The 25,436-nt window shown below is 45.9% G+C and overlaps 1 protein-coding gene across 7 annotated transcripts in view; it reads right to left on the bottom strand.

Moving 5' to 3' along the window:
• The window catches only part of Cdk5rap2 (CDK5 regulatory subunit associated protein 2), a 186,205-nt gene that overhangs the window by 30,682 nt on the left and 130,087 nt on the right, over nt 1–25,436 (bottom strand). For all 7 annotated transcript variants that reach the window (XR_001175598.1, XR_001175597.1, XM_013030170.1 and 4 more), the window contains 6 exons: nt 23,631–23,862; nt 20,139–20,258; nt 14,405–14,978; nt 12,300–12,532; nt 5,284–5,332; nt 2,678–2,850 (listed from right to left, as the gene is read on the bottom strand). Coding sequence is in view for 5 of the 7 variants with exons in the window: in XM_013030170.1 (XP_012885624.1) it covers nt 2,678–2,850; nt 5,284–5,332; nt 12,300–12,532; nt 14,405–14,978; nt 20,139–20,258; nt 23,631–23,862 (1,381 nt within the window). In the remaining 2 variants the exon portion in view is untranslated. The remainder of the gene's footprint in view (nt 1–2,677; nt 2,851–5,283; nt 5,333–12,299; nt 12,533–14,404; nt 14,979–20,138; nt 20,259–23,630; nt 23,863–25,436) is intronic.

Raw genomic sequence — 25,436 nt, 5'->3', positions numbered from 1 at the left:
CTCATTCTTCAAGGAAATAGAAGAGGCAATCCAAAAATTCATATGGAACAATAAAAGACCCCGAATAGCAAAAACACTCCTCAACGGAAAGAACACTGCTGGAGGAATATCAATACCAAATTTCAAACTCTACTATAAAGCCATAGTAATCAAAACAGCTTGGTACTGGCATAAGAACAGACCTCAGGACCAATGGAATAGAATTGAAAACCCAGAAATGAACCTACAGACCTATAGCCATCTAATCTTCGATAAGGGAGCTAAAACAATAGAATGGAAGAAAGACAGCCTCTTCAGTAAATGGTGCTGGCAAAATTGGTTAACTACATGTAGAAAACTTAAGCTAGATCCTTATATATCACCCTGCACCAGAATCAACTCCAAATGGATCAAAGACCTTGAACTCAAAGCAGACACTCTGAAAACATTACAGGATGGAATAGGAGAAACCCTAGGTCTCCTTGGCTCAGGCTGAAATTTTCTGAATAGAGACCCGGAAACACAACAAATCAAAGAAAGTTTGGACAAATGGGATTGCATAAAGTTGCAGAGCTTCTGCAGGGCAAATGACATAGCTAGCAAGATCAATAGAATGCCCACGGATGGGGAGAAGATCTTCACTAGCCATACAACGGACAAGGGTCTCATATCTAAAATATACTTGGAACTCAAAAAATTAAATCCCCCAGCAACAAATCTTCAAAGAAACAACTGCCCAATAAATAAGTGGGCAAAAGACTTAAAGAGAAACTTCTCTGAAGAAGAAAGAAGGATGGCCAATAAACACATGAAGAAATGTTCAACATCCCTAGCCATAAAAGAAATGCAAATCAAAACAACATTGAGATATCACCTCACCCCAGATAGAACGGCAAAAATCAAGAACTCTAATAACAACAGATGCTGGAGGGGATGTGGACAGAAAGGAACCTTACTTCATTGTTGGTGGGAATGTAAACTTGTTCAACCACTTTGGAAAGCTGTATGGAGGTTCCTCAAAAGACTTCACATAGAACTCCCCTATGACCCAGCAATCCCACTTTTGGGCATTTACCCAAATGCTTACAAACAAGACCACACTAAAGCTACCAGCACAACTATGTTTATTGCAGCATTATGTACCATAGCTAAGATATGGAACCAACCCAGATGCCCCTCAGTAGATGAATGGATCAAGAAAATGTGGTATATATACACAATGGAATTCTATGCCTCCATCAGAAAGAATGACATTGCCCCATTTGTTAGGAAATGGAAAAACTTGGAAAAAATTATATTAAGTGAAGTAAGCCAGGCCCAAAGAAACATAGGTCCCATGGTTTCCCTTATTTGCAATATCTAGTATATGTATGAGTCAAGCAGAAAAGGTCAGATAATGTGATGTCAGGAAAATGAACCCTTAGATATGTATTTTAATGTTTTTTCTTTCATGCATGTGTTTCTAACGCATTTATAATAAGATTATTTCTTTGTTGATTTGTATGTCCCTCCACCACAGTATAACCCCTGCTTTCACTATATTTGATGCCAGTATAACTTGTGGAGGAGATGGGGAAAAACCAGTTGTTTAAGGATACAGGTGGACCTGATGCAACAATGAGAAGTACAAGTTGTCATGTCAAAAACGAGCTTTACAACGTCGGTGTGGGGGGGGAGAAGGGGGTGGGGGGAGGGGGGAAGGAGAAGGATTGGGATGGGGGGGAGGGGGGAGGCTGGGAAGGGATGGGAAGGGTAAACAAAGGAGGAGGCTGCAATGCTTGGTAAGAAATGTACACATTATCCTGCCCATGCAATTGTAACCCCTCTGTACAGTATGTTCACAAATAAAATAAAATTAAAAAAAAAAAAACTCCTGTGTTGGAGGCCTTAGCTTGAGTGTGATGGCACAAGAGCAGGGATCTTTGGCCTGAGGCCAAATGGGATTAGTTCCTTGTCACATGGACCTGTAAGAAGTCTCTTACCCGAAAAAGGACCCTCACTACAACCCAAACAAGCTGCCTGGCACCCTGGTCATGGTCTTTGAGTCTCCAGAACTGGAAAATGAATTTCTGTTGTTGTAATCCCCTCTAATCAATGGTACTAAGCCACAGCAAGCTGAATAGACCAAGACAAAGGGCTTGAACCAATGGCCCAACAGCAATACTAAAGGGAAAGTGCAGATTCATATAATGATCAACTTTGTAATTATACAAAATAAACAGAATGGAATGGGGGTGGCTCTGGGTATCTGAAGAGCTCAAAGCAACAGAGGCCTCAGTCCCAGTGACCCTGCCTCAGGACGAGCTGAAGGACAAAGGGAGGGGAACCAAACTCTCAATCACACAACTCCAGTTCTGTCCAGTCCTCCCCTACCTCTGTGAAAAGAATGGGGACTAGCAAGTCTCATACTAAGTCATCATTTAGAAAACAGCATTGAGGGTTGGAGATTTAGCTCAGTGGAAAAGCACTTGCCTAGGCCCTCAGCACTACAAAAGAAAAAAAAAAAAGAAAGCAAGGAGATAAAAAAAAAAAAAGTGACTTTTCCCCAGTCAACCACTCTTTCCCCAGTTATAAATGACTCTCTGTGATCTTCTGTCACAGAACAGACACCACACTCTGCTCAACCAAGGCAAAGGCAAGAGAGCACACGAGCGTCACACCTGGCCGTGTGGAAGACACTTAGTAAAGCGTCACTCACCTTGAGGAAAGCGGCTCGACACTGCTGAGATCTTCTCGGTCTCACTGTCTTGCTTTGGGTCCCGTGAGAGGAAAGACTTCTCAGACATTTCATCATCAGATAATATATGAGAGGCGGGAGGCTCCGGAGATTTGGGGAGAATGTCTTGGTAGGCTGGGTTGTCTTCCTCAGTCCTTAACCATTGGAATTGAGAGAGAAGTCATTTGCCACACTGAAACCCCCAAGCCAGGCCATCAGAGAATCCCTGAGGCTGCTTCCCCTTTCCAGTGTGGCTTACAGCGAAGCAACCCGGGAGAGGGCCTGGGCCAGCGGGCCCCAGTGCTGCTCTATCCTAAGCAATCTGGACCTTTCTTGGTCCTCACAGACACCCCTGAGGAAGGGAGCTCTCGCCTCCTCTACATTTGGGGAGGCAGAGGCTCACACAAACTAGCCACTGGCTCAGCTTCTAAGTATCACTGCTCAGATCTGACTCTGGTCTACTGACTTCAAGGCTGCGGGAGAATGTAGGAGTCCAGCCCACAGCTACAGTGTGGCCTTAGGGATTTAAAACTTTCAAAACCTGTGTGGTCCCCAAGCAAGTCCCAAATAGCATTCTTCCAACCATCATCTGGTTATTAACCTGTATTTCCCAAGGACCACCTAAGTCACGAGGAAAAACAATCCAAAGGCTGTGAAAAGCTCACATGAATCTCCATTATAGATAAGCTCCTTAATTTAAGCTCTTTTCTCTCCCACTTTTTCCTATTACTTCTTGTCAGTGGCTACAGTCTCATTCCTCATGAGCTCAGACAAGAGCAAAGGACTCGGAAGCTGCGATGCATTCATTAACAGGTAAACACCGGATGCAACGGAGCCGAGACAGCGTGATGGATGCCTGGGCTTGTTGCTGGCTTGCAAAAGTGCAGTGGGGGCCAAGGGCATCCATTTAATTAGCTCAGGAGCAACGTGTGAAGGCTAAGTTAGAGCGGAAATGGGTGGAATGGAAGAAAAACAAATCTTCCAAAAAGGTAAAGAGATAACACACTGGCTGAAGATAAAAAGAAGAAAAAAAAAAGATTCCATGTCTCCCTCGAACCCGTCTCCAAACACACTCAGTTGCCTCCATAATGGCAGATTCGGCCACATCCTTCAAAGGCTCCTTTCTTCCTGTAGAATAGTGTGGGGCTCTTAACAGGTCCTCTGGGGACCAGCTCAATGGGCCCAGTCTGCCTGTCCAGCTTGGGCCCTCCTAGGCCAGTCTCCTCACAGGGGCCATGTCTCCCTCGCCCCAGGTCTGGATGCGTTCCAGACAGCCTCCACTTAGGGAAGCCCTTCCTTGTACTCTCCTCCACCTGCCAATCAGCAGAAGCAGGATGTGACCTGCAAGGATAGAAACAGTATATGCAGAACTGGGAGAAATCTTTGCTCATCTGGCAGAGGGACAAGGACCTTTTAAGTTCACAAAAATCTCTGACTAAAATGTCCTCCAGGGAGCTGTGGTACCGCCCTGCCTGCCTGCTGCATGATGCTTGCATCCTTTGTAATGCCAATAAACTCTAAGATGCTGAATCTCATGCTATTTCTTTATTTATCCCCAGGAGTCCAAAGGACCACATCCCTAAAGATATGTACCCTAAAGGCAGGTACCCCCTATATAAATAGCATTCGGAACCTTTAGCAAGTCAACAGAGGAGGGCAAGACCTTGGCATGTGCAGTAGGCCACTGAAGCAAGCTCAGAAGGTATACAACTCATATGTTGTGTTGGCCCACAGAGACAACACAGAGTCACACTAGGTGCACAGGTATTATAGTATGACCGATTCAAGTTCAAGTCCCAGCTTGGCATCTCAATGGCAACTCTGACCCACAGACTCCTCATCCTGAAACAGACCCTAAAATCTTACCCTGAAGTGTCAGAAGTAATAAAAGTGAAACACCAAGGTACAGCTGACATGCAACATTAGTGAATGCTAGCCAACTCTTGTCTTCTTTTGAGGATTCTGGGAATCAAGGGATGAATGCAGGAAGTAGTAATGTCATATAGAGAGTTGCTACCACGTTGTTATGTGCCAACATCTACTACAGGAATAACTGATCCTGGGATGTGGAGGAGTGCCAGGTTCATTTCCATCCCAACAGACTGAGAAATGAAGTTTGACCTTGTGAGCAAGGACTCAGGGTGCCTAGTGCACAGGCTTAACCTGAAGAACAAGAACCAGGCATGACTGCAGCATGGGGTGGGGTGCATGATGGGAAGGGAAAGAAGCCAAGGGAGAAGAGGGGAAAAGATAGGTCAGCCTAAGAAGGGCTCAAACATCAAGTTAAAGAGTATGGCGGTTTTGTACTGCAGACACCTAGGAGCCAACCAGAAGCAATCTGTCATCTGGTTCCAATCATGAGTCACCCAGAACTAAGAAGTGAAGGCTGCAGGACACCCAGCATGGGACACTCAGCATGGGGACTCCTGGCTTTGTACGGCTACTGTCGGTTCTATAGGTATTTATGGCTTATTTGCAAAAAAAAAGAAGGTTGACAGAATGAGAGAGATCAGAACACTAAAGAAGCTGGCAGGCAAACCAAACCACAAAGTCCTAGAAAGTTTTCTTAATAAACATGACATACTCACCTCTCCATCAGTTCATTCTGGGAACCCAGTTCCACTCCAGCTGATTTGCCTGGAAGCAGAAATAGCATCAAGAAAGAAGGATAACATTTATTTATTTATTATTATTGAACACAAAAAGTGTTCTTGCTCACACACTGCTCCATTTGTTTAAACAGTCTTTACAATAAACGCCAGATATTGGAAATGGGATTACTAGGAGCATGGCTCAGATGTTGGAATGGTCAGGCACTAGTCCCCAGGTGACAGCACTGGACCCAGAAAAGGATCACAATAGCATCACTGGGTACAGTTCTGTTCCTTCTCGAAAACTCTGATGCTAACAGAGTATCTGCTGTTTATTATGGGAAACAGGTAACTGAATATTGCCAAATGTCTTGTCTTCCTGGCGCCCCCTGAAGGCACATTGCTAGACTGCCTCCTACGCACGTGGGCAGAGAGGATGCTGCAGGGACTTCATTTTTTCACCTTGTAGTGTGAGCAATTTCTCTTACAAAGTTTGCTTTAGACAACACTTTTAATGACCACACTAATATTCCACTGCAGGTGCACAGGTACCGGCAGTCTTTGAAGTTCCTTGTGCAGCATTTAGGTCATCTCCAAATTTTTATTTTAATAAACGAAGCAAACATTGTTGTGCATACAGCTTTATCTGCATTTGAATTCTTCCCTTAAGAAAGACTCAGAAATGAGATTACTAGGGAAAACAGTATCTGGGTGCAGTTGAAAAAGCCACTGTCCACAGGAGAGGAAAGGCCTGAAATAAAACATAAAAAAAAGACAAAAGGAAACAAGATAAAGCTCAGAACGTTGTTGGGCAAAAGATGCGCTGCTCTATTCCTGCGTGTCATCATTTGCTGTTTGAAAGGAAGCAAGAGCCCAGATTTCAAAGAGACTAACAACTTTATTTTAAAAATACTTCAGAACTCTGGAAATTGCAGGCCAGGATGAGCTCTTTGAAGAAACTGACGCATGGCTAAAGAAAAGGAAAAAAAAAAAAGCCCTCTATAGCTGCACTTAAAAAATGTGACTATAATTAAACTGCACCCACATACCAATTTTCAAAACGGCTCCTAAAAGGAAAAAGTTCTCCAACACCATGGTGTGGGGAGAGGACGGCCGGAATGTGCATACCAGCGTGGTGTCTCATGCTTTGGCCCACAAGTCACATGGAAGCTGGCATGGCACACTAGGCAATTTGTCCACCCCGCCAGGCTGCCACGCTGCTACCTGGGCACCCAAAGCCAGCACAAAATAACAAAGCCCTGAAAGCAGGGCAACGCCACCACCAGGGAAGAATCAGCACCCTGCCCTGAGTGCCACTCTCTCCTTCAGCACAGAAGTACAGGTCTAGGGGCTCTCATGTTGCCAGTTAAACAAGCGGCACTGAGGTATCTGACAGCTTGTGCAATCACAAGTCAGGCCCTGGATCCTCCTGGTCATCTCCTGGCCAAGCCAGTATGGGGGTACGCTTTCCTGGAAGGCAGGCAGATGCTGGGAGCCCCGCTACCACAGTGGGTGCTCTCACGTTTCCACCTTTTGGTCCTCTAAAGTCCTTCTCAAGAATGAGTCCACATCTGATGGAGTCTGATTTTAAGATCTTGATGAAAAGTCCTAGAGTTTAAGACTATCTTTATTGGATGGAGACAAGAGGCTGCTACAGGAGCAGCTCCATCCCACTTTCCATCGCTGCCTGAACTGGGCCGCCTAGCAGTGCTCAGCTGATGACTCAACCTGACAGTTGCTGAGGATGGGCCCCCACCCCAGCGCAGCCTCGAGGGTTGCAAGGGGACCACCAGGCCAGCAGCAAGTTGACATCCTGCTGCCCAGGCATCCCTGGGCTTCAGGAGTAGATCTCAATCAGAAGGTAACCTTGTTTTGGGGCAGGCTTCAAGCAGCCTGAGTCTGCATCCTGAGTCTCCACACCAAAACCATCAAAGGCCTCTCTCTTCTCCATCAAAAAAAAAAAAAAATCCAGAACCACAGAAGTGCCCCGACGTCACTCGCAGCATGAGCTCCCCCTCTTCCTATGAAGACCCCTGGGGAGCTTGCAGTAACTCAACAACAACTGTATGCTATGCATTTCCCAACCACAACAGGGTTCTTTTAAGACTAAGTGACAAATGGTTACTGTGGGATTCACAGGGAGATCATCACACTGATGTGCTGAACGTCTTGGTGGAGCGCCTCCGCACAGGTGACAGGGTACCATCTGTCGGGCTGTTCTAAAAGCTTAGAATGCAGGTCAGGAAAATGCTGCTCTCTGGCAAATTTTGTTGCTCTTCCTAAAGCTTTGTAGCTGTGGCAGTGGAGTGACTTCACCTTTTCAAATAAAAAACATGTCGCCATGCCCTCTGCTATGCAGGGGGGACTTGTGACGGGGGCATCCACCTTCAGCCTCCTCTGATCCATTCTTGTCCGCTGCAGACATGTCAGAAGCTTCCTCTGAAGTAGAGCTTCTCAGCTCAAAACCCATGGATCCCTCAGGCTCAGCTCAAATCCCATAGCCCGACATCTCTGCAGCCCCCGCCCCCCGTCCATGTTTCCTTCCTGGCCCCCTAGGAGCTGGTAATGAATATGTGCAGGGCTCCTCCCAGGTGCCTGGCTAGCCATGGAGAACACAGGGATGAATGACAGCTTCCTGCTCAATGCGTTCACTGTGGGAGGCAATACAGAGGTGACAAGCGTAATCCAGCCTAGGGACGAGGAAATTTTTGAGATGGTAGAACAGAGCTGAATCTCTGTTTTGAGACACAGTCTTGCTGTATAACCAGGCTGGCCTCTAACTCACAGTCCTCCTGCTTCAGCCTCCCAAGTGCTGGGATTATAGGCATGTAACACTGTGCCTTCTTTGGAGCAGTGTCCCATGCTTGGGCCTCAGAAACCTTTGATCAATTGAATATCTGAGGCAGGAAGGACTGCTTCATAAAGGTAAAAAGAAGCTAAGGGGCCTAATGAAGGTAGATTCTAGGGTAATAAGGCGTGAAAATCCTCCATCTGATCTGATAGCCTGGACCACTACTCTAACATACTTCACTATCATTGTGATTACCTCTTGAGCTCCCATTATTTTGCCAGTAAGAACACAAACACTTTAACAGGGACACAGTCTCCTGTGAGCCTTAAAACAATTCTGTTAAGATAGGAACCACTATACCCGCAGAGTAAATACAACCCTTAATGGGTAATACTGGGGTCTCTGATTCGAAAGGCCTTCCCATCTAACCACCCTGTGGGTGCTTCCATCTCAAGGCCAGACACGAAGACCATGAGTAAGCTACAAATAACCTAGAGGTGAAGAAGAACCAGCTCTTGCTTCCACTCAGGGCGACCAATACAATCTTAAGTGGGGCTGGCAAGTTTTCTACAAGTAGAAGATGACCTTATCAGGAAAGGGACTGAACAGTGTGCCATGCTTGGGTCTCAGAAACCTTTGGTCAGTGTACCAACTGAATAGGGCATGATGCGACGGTCATATGGTGGTTAGAAGGCCAGTCTATGGGAGGAAACTTCCTAGGCTCCATTCAGATCCTGACGCTTCCTGTGTGACCTTGAGTAAGTGAATTCACCTCTGTTTTCCTCATATGAAATAAGGGTAAAACCTAATATTTCCTAGTCGCTTGAAAACAATGCCTGGCACATAGCAAATACTCAGTGAAAGCCAGCCTTCATTTCCTCCAACATTTTCATTATCAATGTTTCTAGAAAAGGAACACTATAAATTTCCTTGAGAAGGAAAGAACGTTTCGGGGCTTATTTCTGTCAACAAGGGAGTGTCAACTGTCTTTTCTCCTCATGCCAAACTCTGGCACCATGGAGCTCACTGAGAGTCTGTCTCGCCGTCTACCTGAGCTCACCCTAGGACATTATGCCAAGTTATCCCAAGACAAAATAATGCCTTTCTCATTAGGCAACTGCCTGGGGACGCAATGTGAATGAGTACATGGAAAACCTGTGCAACACCAGTTCCTCATCCTCTCTGAGTCTTAGCCGTCTTAAGGAATCTGGAGGTTATGGGCCCTGACACCCAGAAAAATGCACATACTCAAAGTCCTACAGAGTTCCAAACCCCTAGAAAAGCCCTAGTTTAACTGACGGAGGAATCTCAGCCCTACTCTACCCCTTACAATCACTAAGAAACCACAGAATCATCCATTCTACCAATTAAATACTATGAAAAAAAATAGCAAAGATGTACACACAAAGATTCCTATAGCATGTTCTTTATAAAAGCCCAAACTACAAGTCCATCCAGTAGAGAATGGCCAAAAAGTGATGATACATAACATAAAAGAATGCTTTGAACCAGTAAGCATTCAAATGCATATTAATATTATCTACAATTGAACAAAGGAAGTTACACATAGTTCTCTTTCCTTAAAAAAAAAACAAACACATAGGTATTTTAAAGTCTGAGCATACACACTCCAGGGGGTGTTCAAGCATTACTATGTAAATGATACAATTATATTTGCTTATCTGTTACTCCACAGTAAACATGGGATGTCTTACACTGATTTTTTAAAGTCTGTGTTTAAAACGTTAAGAACTTGGGCCATTCAACTGTCTCAAATATATAACTACTGTATGAAAATCTCACTCCATAAATCAAGAGCCAGATCTCTTTACTCAGCTCCACTTAACCATTCATTCTCTATGAAGTGAAGAGGGCCCTGGGCCTTTTCTGCCTTTTGCAGAAGAAAATAAAACTCTACATTTGTGTGGTCTCCTATACCTGAGCTGCTCCTATCTCTGGACCCACAGGAAAGTGGAAATGGGGTGTCCTTGGACTTGTCAAAGTCAGTTGACTAAAAAACAAATCAAGGATGTGGGGTGAGGGAGGGGCTGGTGGTGCCAGAGGCGGTGTCCATCAAGCCTCTAACAGTCAGGGTCAGGGTAGGGAATGACGGAAGAAAAGAGACAGAGGGAACTGCCCTGGGCCTGGAAGATACAGAGCTAATGACCACCCCGTATTTCCCTGCATCTTGTATATACACTTCTCTAATTCAGGGAGGGGAAGGGAAAAAAACAAAATGCTGAAACAGGGCTACAGGTTGACCTACTATAACAATGAGATGTACAAGACACTATGCTGAAAGGGGGGACGCGCTGGGGAGGGGGGTAAGCTGTGGGGGTGGGGAAAGGGAAGGGATGGTAGGGGAAAAACAAAGGGGGAGACAACAATGCTCGATAGGAAACATACTCATTACCTTGCTCATGTAACTGCAACCCTTCTGTACAGTATTTTTACAATAAAAAACGTACAAAAAAATAAGATGAAAACTACTTTATTTAGAAAAGATGAGTGAGAAGAAAGCAGAGTAAAATAATGACTTGGAGAAGGAGAGTCCAAGAACTTCAAAATTTGTAAGCACTCCTAAAAAGATGGGAGACGGGAGAAGGGTGATGACTTACTGAGTCTGAAGCAATTTCAACATCCGTATGAATGACAGGATGGAAAATATTCATTGAACAAAATAACCTGCAGGGCTATATTGACAATAACAAATTTTAAATAATAGTTGGGGTAGGATGCATCCTCTACTAGCTGCCCGTTAGTAATGAAGAGAGAAATGGCGGGTGTTAGGAGAAAACCACAGTGACATGTGACAAGCAAGAATCATCAATGGATGGTAAAGTGTGGAGAGGAGTACACGATTTACCGAATTAAAAAGTTCCCCCGCTAATAATTGATTAGCTACACAGGGAAATATAATTTACACAGAGAAACCTGACAGGCAACACCTTAGCCATCACAGCTAGCATCACTGCAAGTAGGACAGGCTGATACTGTGAGCCTCCTCAATATGATATCCTGACAACAAAACCATCCCATAGCACTGCCCCACAAGTGCCTAATCTAATCTAATCCAAAGGAATAACAGGTAATTTCAGAGTGGGGGAGAGTGTGGACTTAGTAAGTATGTTAATATCATGAAAGACAAAGGGGGAGGAAGGACTCCAGAATAAAGGAAATCAAGGAGATACAACAACGGAAGGTAAGGGGAGCGCTCTGTGTAGAGGAGGAGGTCTGGCTGCAGCTGGGCCTCATGTGGCTCAGTGGTAGAGCATTTGCCTAGCAATTGCCGGGCCCTGGGTTCTACCCCAAGCACCAGTAAAATAAAAATCAAATTTAAAAAGTAACATGGGTACTAGATGGCGGATCAGGAATAAAACTGTCCTGAAGATAGGACTGAATTGATGATAAAAATATCTGAATTTAAACTATATGTAACAGTAAACTAGATAGCACTGCTTCTGACTTGGGTGTTGGTACCATGGGTATAAAAGAGAATGTCTTGGATTTGAAGAACTACAAACCAAAGTAGCTAGGGGAAAAGGGATAAGATATGATCAGTCCACCCTCTAAGGGGCTCAGAAAGATGATGATGATGATGATGATGATGATGATGATGATGATGATGATGTGCATAGAGAGAAAAAAGACAGAATGATAAAAGAGCAAAATGCTAACCACTGATGAAGCTCTTTGTTATAGTCTTGAAAATCTTTTAAAAATTTAGTGCAATAACATTATTTAAATACCTGCTACAGAGTAAAAGTTTGTTGTTGTTGTTTCTCATCCTTCTTCTGGCTACTTCTAACTCCTGAATGTATTTTTACACTGATATGTAAGTTTTGCTTGTATGAGATTTTTTTTGTTGTCAACATTCAAAACACGAGTTTATACACACATGCATGTGCACACGTGCACGCGCACACAGACACATACACACACACACACACACACACACACACACACACATAGATCTACTCACAAATTTGGAAGAACAAGTGACTTTTCCTGGCTGGCTTTAATACTGTGCCTCTACTACCCCCCGCCCCAATAGGCCCCAGCTTGGAAACTGCAGGCCAGGGGCACAGGGTGGAGGCAGCAGCGAGTATGGCTCTGTAGTTGCCTCTGCCTGGCAGAGGCGCAATGTGCAAGAGGTCCAAAGACCTCCAACCAAGGCCAAGCACTCAACACTGGCATGTCTAGGGCTCTTCCCCCAACTCACCGTGGAGGAGAAGCTTCTCCAGCCGCTGCAGCAGCTCGGCGCACTGATTCAGCTGCTCCTGGAAGCCCTCGGCCACACAGGCATCCACGTCGCTAGCCTGCAGCAGCTCCTCAAACGCCTTGATCATGGTGCTCATGTGTTGACGGTAAATGACACAGATGTCATGGCTATCCTTAATCTGCTGCCGCTGAAGGGAGAGCTCCCTGGCTTGGGACTGAACTAATGAATCATATCTGATAAAAGGAGGGGAAAGAAAATGCTTGTGCCATTTTAGAATTGAATTTTTGTGACCTTAACACTAATTGGAAAAATGACAGAGCACGATTTTTTTTAAAGCCTGCAGCTGTACAAGTATATATACTTTTAGAAAAATTGAAACTGTACAAGGTCACTCCCTCTTTGAGTTCAAACAGCCAGCGAATGTTAGAACAGATATTCTTCTGCAATATTTTTAACCTTATAAAGCCCCCAATTAAAGCCTAGATTGGCAAGGACGCAAGAGAACAATTAGTTTCCATACATTCTTCAAAAACACTATTTTGAATTGTAGGAACACGTGCTCCAGGGGCAGAGACCCTCAAAAATTCTCACGAAGTATAAGAAGAAAGAGTAAGGCAGGGAAAGGGGACTGGCCAGTGAGGAACAGAATTTGTAGCCATTTACTTCATGTCCAGGGCCAGGACATGAAGTAAATGGCATAAAATTGTCTACCCTCCTAACATCAACAAATGAATGAATGCCCACTTCTATAGGAAAGTAAACTGGTTGTCAAGGTAATTAGGTGAAGGTTTAGGGTTCACAAACTGACTTTAAAGCTCCTACAGCTCCTCACTGTCTTTCCATACTTTTCCCTACATGGGCCCATAAGCGTAGCAGGCACCGAGACAAACGCAAGCTGAGGGAGAGTGGCCAGGTGGACACCTGTTCTTCAAGTTCCCCCTTTCACAAACAACAGCATGAGGGCCAGGCAAGCACCTTCAGTGCCGAGAATGAGCGTGCAGATCATGTAGCACTGGCGTAGGAGGTGGGGACTGACTCCATGGAAGAGGAGAAAGTTGGTTATTGAGGGGAGGGGGATATTGTGCCATGAACCCGATCAGTATCTCTTACAGCTCTGTGAACATTCACAGACAGGGCACAGCAACCTGAGTAAGGATTCGTTTTCTAGTCTACCAGGTGCTTGTTAGGATCAAGTAAGGACAGTTTCTTGATGGGCATGGTGGTGCTCACCTGTCATTCCAGCACTCAGGAGGCTGGGGAGGGAGGAGGATCTTTGAGTTTGAGGACAGCCTGGTATACAGGGCAAGAAGAAAGGAGGAGGACAGAAGGAAGAAGAGGGATACGGGAAGACAGAGGAGAAGGGAAAAAGAGGGGAAGAAGAAAAGGAAAAGAAATGTTCTTAAACCAGGGGCTAACATAACAGCTCCTCCGTGAACACAAGCTTCCTTTACTATCGCTGCTTGGGAAGTCTTGAAAAATTCACTCTGGCTGCTGACAACTCAGAACAATATGTTGTCTCAAATTAGTGACGGATGAAGGTCAACTTTCTAAATGATCGTGGTTTTTGCCATATCTCATGAGGCAAAACTGTACATATTTATAACCATAAAACATTATCTTCATGACCTAAGAATTCTGCTCTTTCGACACAAGCTTATTTCTCTAAGATGACCTTAAAGGGTAAAGATATGAAAAACATTAATATGCCTCCCAACCTGCCTAGGACATCAGTTTAGTGCCACAGGGAGACAAAAGCCACTAGCAGAGTGAGAACAAGCCCCGCAGCTCAGCGAAAGCACTGTAATTCACCAAGTGACTGGTATAAAACCTTTCCCCTAGTCCCCAACCTAAGGAGGACAAAACCTGCCTGCCAGTTTGAGAGGACAAACTACTCCTAGCTGAGGCTCATGTGTGCAGCACGTGTTTTGTAGCATCACATTTCACTTCCCCACGGGGCCTGGCTTCTTAACCATAGGCCAAATCCCTTTCCAGGACACTCTGCTACCACAGAGCATCATGCTCTCCCAGCTCTCAGGTTCCAGGCTAGCAGCAACCCAACAGGACTGCAGGCTTAAACAGGGGAAGCAGCTAGAGGTAGAAGGTACCTGGCAGGTGAAAGATCTCGGAACTTATTCTGCAGGTTATGGATTTCACTGAAAAGTTCCAAGTTCAAATTCTGCTCCTTCTGCAGCTCATACTCCTGCTGCACCAGCTGTTGTCTGAGGCTTTCTAACATCCTGCTATCAATCATCTCGGGGGTGAGTGGGCGGAGGATTTTCATGTGTTTCACGTATCGTACTTGGTGCAAACTTGAAAAGGTCATCTCTTCTTCATCAGTACTGCCCTTGGGTTTGTTCAAGCCATCTTGGGCCCCTTCTGTCCCACACAGAACCGTGATAATGGCCTCGCTGCATTGAGAGTGCTTTTGAAGCTGAAACAGGAAATTCCGGTAGCCCTCCAGCTCAGTTTCCAAGTCACAGATTTTCTGTTTTAAGTATTCTGTGTCATGTGAAATGTCGAGGTCCCCAGATGGATCAGACTCAGACACACTGACTTTAACAGAAAGCTGACTCTTCGAATCCAAGCAAGTGGCTGCAGAAGTTGGGTCCAGAAAATCTTCAGAGTTCTCTTTATGTGTTGGCAACACAGCCAGGTCATCAGGTGAATAAATTTCAGAATCTGCAAAATCAAATATATTGATTATCAGTGTCTCCCAGCCTTTGTCTCAGCCACCGCCCAGTCAATGCTCTCCAGTGTACCGTCCGCTGTGGATTGTTTGGATCTCGTATGTTCCCCACAGGACCATGTTTTGAAGACTGGGTGTTCGCCTGCTGTGTACTGGAATGGGTGGACTCTCTCAGAGACAGGGACTAGTGGGAGAAAGTGAGGCCACTGGGGACATGCCCTTAAAGGTGATATGGGACCTTGCCACCCCTCTTTGCATCCTGGCCACCATGAGGTGAATCATTTTACTGCACCACACACTCCCTACCACGACATTCTGCCTGATTACAGGTCCAAAACCAGAACCAGGTAGCCATGACCTGAAATGTCTGAAACCAAAATAAAGCTTTCTTTCTTTTAAGTTGATTCTCCCAGGTCCTTTGTCACAACAACAGAAAGCTGATTAATACACCATCTTGCCTCTCAATACATGGTTTTTCTCAGAACGAATGTCCTCATGAGTGAATTTAACAATCATAAACCAGCTACACATCTAAAAATCACCAATTATCCCCACTTTCAACTTGCGATCCACCATAATCTGATTCCAAGGACCTATCCAGAAGCATTCTGGCACCATCCATGGGGAGTTCCTAGGACATCTACAAATACCATGTAGCTTCATGCCTTCATAGGAACTGTACCTTCTGCCTAGAATATCTTAGGCCCTCTATTCTATCCCACTCTTTGAACTCCTACTCATCCTTCAACATCTAGATCTAATTCTCCTCCTTCTAGGGGTCCACTCCCAAACTATGCAAGTCCCTCCCCTCTGTGCTCCCATAGCATGTTACAGACACATTAACACACCCCACACACTGCATGCCTGATGCTACTGGAGGGGCTGCAGTTGACACAGCAGCAATTAATTACATGGATGCCTCTCCCAAGCACCAGACTGCAAGTCCTTTTAGAGCAGGGATGTAGCCTTCCATCCTCATGTCCTCAGTGCCTAGAACACATTTGTGCCAGCACAGATCAGAAGTCAGTGATGCTCTGAGAAACACAGAAGGCTTATGACAGAGCATTGAAGAGCAAGCATTCCACACACCCTCAACAGGAGGGCCTCCCATTTCCCCATCTACATGCCATCGTGTCCTCTTCATTAGCTGACTCACTGACTCCCATTCTGTTCACCTTTCCTTAAGTCAAGCCTCGGTCCTCAGAGATGCAGCCAGCTTGTATGGGAGACAGACAGCACAGCAAGAGTATAGAGCTTTGGACCAAAGAGCAACAGGTCACACCTAGCCCTGCCACTTGCTGGCTGCAGACTTAAGCAAATAACTTGCTAACCTGAGCCTCAGCTGACCCTGCATGGAAATGAGGAAAGATGCTTAATATGGTGACAATGAGGCTTGACTCCACAGCTTCCGTCCTTAACTGCCGCTACCCAGGGAAAGCTCAGCTCCACATAAGGAGGTGATTGAATATTTAAGAGGCAGCCTAGTATGTATAGTAGGAAAACACTAGATTTAAAAGGTAACATCCCCAGCTTCCAACACTGGCTCTGCCACTTAGTAGCTGCATGACCTCAGTTAGGCAGATGAGACTCCTTATAGTGAATGACCACTGTCAGGCTGTGAGGCTGGGCTTACTTGCTCACTTGTGGGGACCATGCGGAACAATGTCTGCTGCTGTGTCTTTTCCACAGCACCCCACCAATGTCGTTGGTGTACAGCAACCCAGTGAGGCATCATCAGAATCCCCATTTGACAGAAGGTCAAGGCTTCTGGAGCAGGAGCGCTCCCCATGGCCTAGGACGAGCGGCAGGAGAATGCTCATCAAAGCTCTGCTTTTTCGTTTCAAGCCACAAAAAGATGGGAGAAGACACTCCTCATTGGCCCAGGAAAAGACAGCGTGGCTGGACCAGAGGACCTGGAGGTCTCTCAGAGAGAAAACACAAGCATAGGCATAGTTCGATTTCTATTTCACAAACCCAGTCCTTATCCACTCTTGTCCCTCTGTTCACAGGGCAAACATCGCAAAGTCAGTTTTAGCTACTACATGGCCTAAAGGAGACGTTCCCGAGGAAGCAACCTGTCAGGCTCACTGGTCTGTGTGGTCCTTGAGAGTAGAAACCAGGTCACCCTTCACCTGCTGCCCCGGTGTCCGGTGTTGAGCCCGTGATAAAGAAGGCACTTGGTAAAGGCTTCCAGGTGAAAGAGTATGAGAGAGAAGAAGTACAAGGGGGAAGATTTCCCAACAAGGCTTTGTTCCCTTTGTTCCACTAAGCTGTCCACAAAATAAGAAAACTGCTTTAGCGACAACCTTATTATAGTGGAATTTCATCTGTAGATCATGGAAGAAGCAGTATTCACTAAAGATCAGTTCTGGTAACTTCCATTAGGTACCCATGAGGCAAAGACAAGTGACTGCAGTCACTCTGATGTTTCGCCCCACCGACCCCAAGTGCCTGGGAGGGGATAGGCTCCACTGTAAACTCTGCTCCTAAGGATGTGAAAAGCATATTGGCCTACCACTTGATACTTAGTAGCTCTGACTTCAGAAGTGTCCTCAAAGTTCCCTACAGAAACTTATAACTTAGCAGGGGCAAGGAATTGACTCAGGCACCAAGGCAAGAATACAACAAATCTCCTTGCTAGCATTCTCTGCTCCGCAGGCTTTGATAAAGGTCTGAAGGAGCTGCTTCCTCTGTTCCGCTCAATAGCATTGTGTAGAAGGTGTGGGAGAAGGCAGGGTTGTAGGGTCACAGGCTGCCAGCGCATGGGGACCTCTGGATCTATGATCACATTCCAGGACCTGATCCACGCACCTAGCACCTCACCAGAGTTGTTCATTTACTGTCCAGTGAGGCAATGCCACAATCTCCACTTCAGAAAAGGGAAAGCCAATGCTTGAGAGCCAGAGAATCTGCCAAAGGCTCAGGATGAGTAGCAGCAGAGCCCTTCACCAAGCCTGGGTGCACACGAGGATGAAAGAGGATGAATATGGTTGAAGTACCACGGAACCTGCTCAAATTGTTTTAGGAAGGGAGGAGAGGTAGAAGAGAGGGTGATCAAGGGGTAGGATTGATTGGAATATACATGGTAAATAAACATGCATTGGAAATGTCACAGTGAATCTCTCTTACACAGTTAATGTGTCCCTACCCGCTGTCCCCCCCCCAAAAAAAACCATACAGCCTGGGTGCTTACCTCTGACACTCCAAATGCTATAGCATCCTGGCCCCTGTCCCACAATGGAAGACCCTCAACAGGAAGAACAGTAATGCCTGTGTGAGCTCCCTCATTCACTTAGTAGCTACCAAGGGGCTCCTGGAGATATGATAGCAGTGGAGTCACCCCCAGTACCCAGCCCAGAGTAGGTAGTACTGAGTAACTTAACTGAATAATAAGGTATAATATGGGGCTAAAAGGAGGAGACCTCGAATCCTGGGGAACTCAGGAGTGACCTCAGGAAAAGTAAAGCTTATGTAGGGATCTACAGAATAAAGATTCAGCTAGACAGCAACTTGGCAACACACATGCCAAGTTCTGGATGCACACTCAGAAAGATGAGAGCAGCTCTGTGATACAGAGGTACTTAAAAAGAATAGGAAACTAACAGGACTGGTGGCTCATGCTTGTAATCCTAGCTACTCAAGAGGCTGACATATGAGGTTCACGGTTCGAAGCCAGGTAGAAAAGTCCTCCAATTAACCATTCAAAAATCAGAAGTAGCACTGTGGCTCAAGGGGTAGAGTGCTAGCCTTGAGCACAAAGAGGCTCAAGGACAGTGCCCAGGACCTAAGTTCAAGCCAGATAACACTAGCTCTCCTCACTCCTGCAATCCCAGCTATATAAGAGGCTGAGACAGAAAGGTCAGCCCTGTCCCGCAAGAAAAGTTCAAGATGCATTGTACTTATAAACTAACATACTGAATTAAAATCCTTTTGTACAACTACTTAAAGTTAATACAGAAAAAAAATGGAAAACAATCATGAGACCCCTTCTTGACCAACAACTGAACATGGTTGCACACCTATCATCCTTGCTTCATGGAAAATTGAAATAGGTGGATGGCAGTCCAGGAGCATTCCCTGAGCAGGAAGTGAGACCCCCACCTCAGAACATAACCAGCCCAAGAAAGGGCTCAGTGCTAGAGCAACCACTTAACAAGCACAGGGTAGGTGGTTTCAAACTCCAATACTTAGAACTTTCCACATCTCAGCTAAAAAGCAAAAAAAAAAAAGAAAAGAAAAGTAGTTCTAGAACTTTCCACAACTCAGCTAAAAAATGTTTTGGTCCCTGATATAGTAACTTTCTCCTCAAGCCCAGAACACCCAAAATCATGTGGTCACCACACTTCTAGGCCTCAGAAAGGCCCCACTAGTGGGACCAAGGCGCTTAGCCAGGTCTTTCCCCAGAGACTCGTGTTCCCTCGACCACTCCACAGCAGATTTAGGATTCCTGATGACCAAGATGTCTCATGTGAATTAAATTCAGAACAACAGCTATATTTTTAATGAAGGGAAAGAGATCTAGGGTTAAAAAAAAAAAGAGTAAACCCTTGCTCATTTTGGCTGAATAGGAATATGGTAGTTGCTCCATTATCCTTTGTGTGTATCTGTGTGCTAATAATACTTCATGATTAAAAAAGGACGGGATACAACTTGTCTGCAGCCTCACTCACAGCTCTCTGTGCCATCCCCAATGACCTAGCTGCAAAGCCCACCAATCTGGGCTCAGCAGGAGGCTTTTCCCCTGACTGACCCATTCTCCCTGGCAGGTAACAGCCTGCTCCACACCGGATATTAACAGGTTGTTGTGGTGCCTGTGTTCTCATTGTGTGGTTGTGTAAGGTCCCTTGAGAGCAGGCACTGGGTCTTTTCATTGTGAACCCCTGAACCATGCACTATCTGCTGGAAGGGTCAGACAAATGGAATGATCAGCTCTATCTGGTACCCTACTTTGCCTTGACTCTTCTACCTCCCTAGCAGCTGGGTGACCCTGGTCAGTCATGCTTTAGATCCTCATCTTCCCCATATGACAGGTGGGAATGGGAATGCTGACCCAGGAGGGCTGCTGTTAGATCTACTAAGAATTTTGACATGTCACCCTACACAGCGCCTGGCACCAGGCAGCTGTTGGACACACAAAGAAGCTGAGTTCTGACCGGTCTCAAGGTTGGTGTGCTGGTCCTTGTCTCTCTGGGCTGAGGGTGAGCTTTTAGTTCCTTCGTGCTTGCCTGGGCTGTCTTGGGAGGCTGCTTCCACAAGGGGCTGAGCTGCAGGCACTGGCAAAGAGAAAGAAAAATAAAACCATAGGCTTGAAACTTAGCCAAGCATCTGAGAAGAACACAAAGATACAACAGGGAAAATAAAAACACTGGGGAGGCAAAATGCAATTTATAAGATAAAATTAATCTATCGAGCTGCCATAACAGAACATAAAAAGCATAAATATACTGCAGCTTGTCTGAAATGGTTTAAATCCAGACTCTCAAAAAACTGAGTGAGAAAAGGAATTCCATTCCATCGACATGTGCCCACTTTCCCAAGCAAGAGGAGCCCCCGGGGTCTTCCTGGCAACCACAGGGCAGCACCCGGCAGAGACAGCCTCCTGCCTCCCCAGCAGAGGAGGCGGGGCACAGTGCAGATGACAGGCCTGGACATGTGCTAGGGTCCCTCCTGGGCTGTCACTCTGAAGTCCCTCCCTCCACCCCACTCTTAACTCTTTGTACTGATTTGGTTGGCTGAACTGCCCCCACCCCCATCCAGAACGCGCTCTCTCTCTCTCTCTCTCTCTCTCTCTCTCTCTCTCTCTCTCCTATATCCAGTGCCTAAGATGGAGATACAGTAGCTACTTGGGGAATATTTACTGAATATGATGCCTAGATGAACGGAAGAACAGATTGACAGTAGGTACAGTAGAGGCAATTTTGATAAAAGCCAACTCAGTTTGAAACCTCAAGTACAAGAAACCCAAGACAGAACCTACAATTAATGGAAGCTATCTTGGGCTCTAGTGCACAGAGTTTATACCAGAGTACCACATGCTAGGGTTAGGCTTCACCGATGCTTAGAAAACGGGCAGGCTGGTTTACACAGGGCCCTGGAAGCTAGTACCATGACTCATTGGCTCACTTCCTCTCGAAGGTGCTACCTGAACTTCAGATGGGGACAATCATTGTTTTGGAGAAGGATTGGGAGGATTCTATTTGATCTATTTGATTCTGAGTGTGTATGGTAGGGCTCAACAAGTGCAAAGTCCTCCTTTTATGACTGTCACAAGAAATCCAGGGCTGCAAGGTCACCATCAATCCCTGAGTGACCTAGCGATCTATTCTGACACCATCTCCTCTCCAGGACTCTCCCTTTCACTGGCCATCTTTAAGACTGCCAAGCTTCTCTCTAAGCATTGGCCTCGACCCTCATTTTAGGAGAACCCAACTGTCTCCTGGGGGGACTGTCTCCCCGAGAGCATCACCAAAGAGGCCGTACCTGCCACATCCCGCTGCTCCACACTGTCCCTTCACATCATTCTGTCTTCCTAGAAACACCAATTTTGCAGCTGAAGCTGATACACTACACTACCAGCAGCCTAACCTTGCTACAGCCACCATTCCTCAGAGCCATTTTGGCTCCTGACTGCCCTGACTCTCTGTGTCTCACAACAGTACAATTCCCCAGAGGTGTCTGTCTTTGTGATCTCCAACTTCTCTCCTCTACTCTCTGTCTGGCACCTGAAACAGCTCCCTTAATGGCTAAGCTGATCCTCAGTCCTTGTCTTATGTGTGTTACTAACAATATCTGCCATAGCCAGTGTTCTTGGCTCAGCTTCTGAGATGGCTGCCCCATTGCAGTCCAACCTCTAACCTCTGGAGAGCCCAGTTCATTTACCTGGAGTTCTGAGCTACATAGCTTCAGTGTCAGTGGTATGTTGCCATTTCCTCAGTTTCCGTCTCAGCCCATATCACTTTCCTTGACTCTAGGCTCACCAATCTCCAACTACCTACCCAGTATCTCCACTAGGCTGGACAACAGGCATCTCAACCATCCAAAACCAGACATCTAACGTTACCCCCAGGCTGGCCTGGCCTGGCCTGACCTGGCTTGCAATCTTCCCCATTCAGTGCACAACTCCATCCTTCCAGTGGTTCACATTAGAAGCGATCCTTTAAAATGGAAGTCAGCCTACTTTTCTCAAAGATCCAAATAATAAGTACTTTAGGCTTTGCAGGCCATATGATCTCTACCACATGAGTGCGGCTGTGTCCCAATAAAACAGTTTTAAAATGTTATTGTAAAGGTGATATACAGAGGAGTTACAGTTAGTTATATGAGGCAGGTGATGAGTACATTTCCTTTTGAACAGGAAAAACAGGCGAAAAGCTGAATTTGAAACACAGACAGTACTCTATCAATTCTTGCTATAAGGCTTATGTCAGACCATGTTGCTCTACTACTCAAACCTCCAACAGTGTCCGATTTTATACAGGATGGCCTATAAAGGCCTGCCTGGTGCCTCCGTCCCTGCCCTCACCATCTCTCCTTTAGCCCCCTCAATACCAGTCATATGATTCAGCACCTTCCAATCAACCCTACTTCTCATATTCAAAGCCACATCAGAGCCTTTGCCCTGTTCCTTTTTCCCCAGATGACTAGTGTGCTCATTGCCTCCCATTTCCATCCAGATGACACCTGTCACAGAGGTTCAAACCTCTCCACATCATGTGCATTAGCAAACCTTGCCATCATCCCTCCCTCCCCTGCCCATCACTCTGCTTTGCGTCTCCCCACACCTATTTTCTCACATAACATATGTTATTGTCTTCCCAGATACATAAAAATACTATCTGGACACAGATTTCTGTCTGCTTTGGGCTCCTGTCTTTGCAGGGCATAGAACAGTGTTTGGCACACGGGACAATTTATGAAGATGACCGCTGCTGCTCTCAACACCCTGCTGCTGCCACCTACTTAGAGCAGAAGGTGAAACTCAAAGCAGCACAGGTATTTTCATGGGTGTGGTAATGTGGAATGCTCCTTGAAAGGCGGTGGCTACTCCGTCTGGAAGAGGGCGCCCTGCGTTCTCCAGTCTCTCACAGGTTTGGTGGGACATAGGCGGGTAATATCATTGCCTCCCCCCAGGTCTCTGGATTCCCACTGCACCACCAGGTTTCAACCCAAGGTATCCTCATCTACATGGCCCCTAGAGAGCAGAGGTAGCTGATTCACAGGGGATGCTGACGTGGTTCCCTTCTAGAGGAAGATAGGTTTGGGGCCTACCATTCTGGGGAATTCTATCAAGAGAATCTCCCTTGCATACTTCAAATATCACGTTCTGAGGTTCCACAAAGCCTGGACACTAAAGCCTGCCCAGCTGGACACCAGATACAGCTCCTGGGGAGGGCACAAGGCTCCCAGAGAGCTGAGGGCACTATAGGTACCATTTATCCAGACTCCAGAATGGAAAGAAAACTGCAGCTTCATTTTCCCTATTGTGTTCCTCCATTGTGCATTTGTCAAGAGTGAAGATTAATCACTGCAATTCATGAAATTTATACTCAAAGGTACTGCAGTTCTAAACAACAAGGCTGACATTTCAGGCAGTTCTGTGGGGCTGCTCGTCTCATGACGGAGAAGGTGTTTTTCCTCATGCTTACCATTCAGCAGCATTTGGTCAGGTGCTGGCTTCCCCTCCATCAGGGCCTCCACCAGAATTAACTTGTGATGAAGCTGCTTATTATGTGTTTTACACTCCTTCAGCTCACCCTGAAGCTCCATGATCTGGCCCTGAAGTTTGGCCACCACCTCCTGAGTGGCAAGGAAACGATATGCATGCCCTAATGACTGGGCTGATTTCATCAGGATCGGCAGGCGGGACTTCTTAGCCTCCTGAAGAAAGCACACAAGGCACAACAGTGAATGCACTTTACACACACACACACACACACACACACACACACACACACACACGTCCTTTCATTGCATCTTCTCAGGCTGACCTTTTAAATAGCTTCCAAACATCACCCCAAACTTCTGGTCCCCATAATGGTGTCATGTCACTCCCCAACAACAGACCATATTTCTTGACAGGGTCCTTCTGATTGTCAAGGGCACAGTTTTCCTTGACACCCTCTGGGCCCTTGTCCACTATCTCTATGGACAAAGCAAACGTTCCATAGGTGATACTTCTATTTCTGACACAGTCTTCTGGAAAACTTTCCCCATCTCTGATCTCATTCCCCACTATTCCGAGTACAAGTCGATCTCCCTCCCACGCCTGCTGGTCCACCAGAACTCTGCTTTCTTCAGTGGCTACTGACAGGTCTACTAACCCCGTGTGATTCCTCAGGCTCCGAACCCCAATCCTGACCTTTCCCGCCATCTTTATCAGCAAGGGCTCACAGGCACTCCAGAGTCAACTGAAAATTCAAATCTGCTATTCCATCACGCCATGTCCTGGTCCATAAATCTACATCACTCCAATTTTCTGTCTTGGTGAATCACACCATCTTACTACATAATCCAAAAACCTGAGAGTTATTTAAACTACCTCTCTTTGCCTTATTGACTTGCATTGCTCATCACCTTCCAATAATTCCAGCTCCTTTGTTGTCTCCCAATTCTTCCATCTCTTCTCATCCCCTATTGCTGCCAAGGCACTAGGAGTTCTCATGTTGGCCAAAGTAGCGGCCTTCTGAAAGGCTCCCTGTGTTTGCTTTCACACTCTTCTAATCTACTGTCCTTAAAGCTATCTCAGCAGCTTCCCAGTTCCCGCCCTGACAGAGGTCAAAGTCCATACCAACACTTAGCACAAAGTCCTGCTGCACCTACAGCCTGAGTTGCTACTCTTTACTCTTCCTCTGTACCCTACTCTCTGAGATTCTTTTGGTTCTTTGCACCTCAAGGCCTTCAGGTACACTGCCACCTCTGCCTGGAACATTCACCCTTGCCCAGAGTCATTCATCAGGACTTAACTCAGATGTGCCTTCCTCCAAGAGCTCGGGCTTTGACTTCCAAGACCAAATCAGCGTCCTCCCGCATGTCCCCTACCACATTCCCCAGGAAATAGGAGTATCATTACAATTAAATCTCTATGTACTTATGTATTCACTGTCTTCTGCACCTGCCCGTAAGGCCCAGAATTCAGGGGTTCTGAATTTATCCATAATGTATCCATAATTTCCAGAACAAGAGCTGGTACATCATTTGGTTATCCAAAAGTATTTGTGGAATGATCACAGAAACAGTAACTTAAGAAGTCAAACAAGAATGTCTTTCAAGTAGGGAATTTTGAATGTTTTTAGCAGCTGAGGAGAGAGACCTAACTCTAGAATGTATAAAGAATTATTATATTTAATTCTCAACAATAAAAGAAAAAATACAAATGATCCAATTAAAGACGGATGGAAGACCAGTAGGACATTTCTCCACAGGAGATACAATATAGCTAACAAGTGGGGGGG

The sequence above is a fragment of the Dipodomys ordii genome, unplaced genomic scaffold (genome assembly GCF_000151885.1).
Source record: "Dipodomys ordii isolate 6190 unplaced genomic scaffold, Dord_2.0 Scaffold127, whole genome shotgun sequence".
NCBI classification, from domain to species: Eukaryota; Metazoa; Chordata; class Mammalia; order Rodentia; family Heteromyidae; genus Dipodomys; species Dipodomys ordii.
This window is presented reverse-complemented; position numbering and strand designations above follow the sequence as displayed.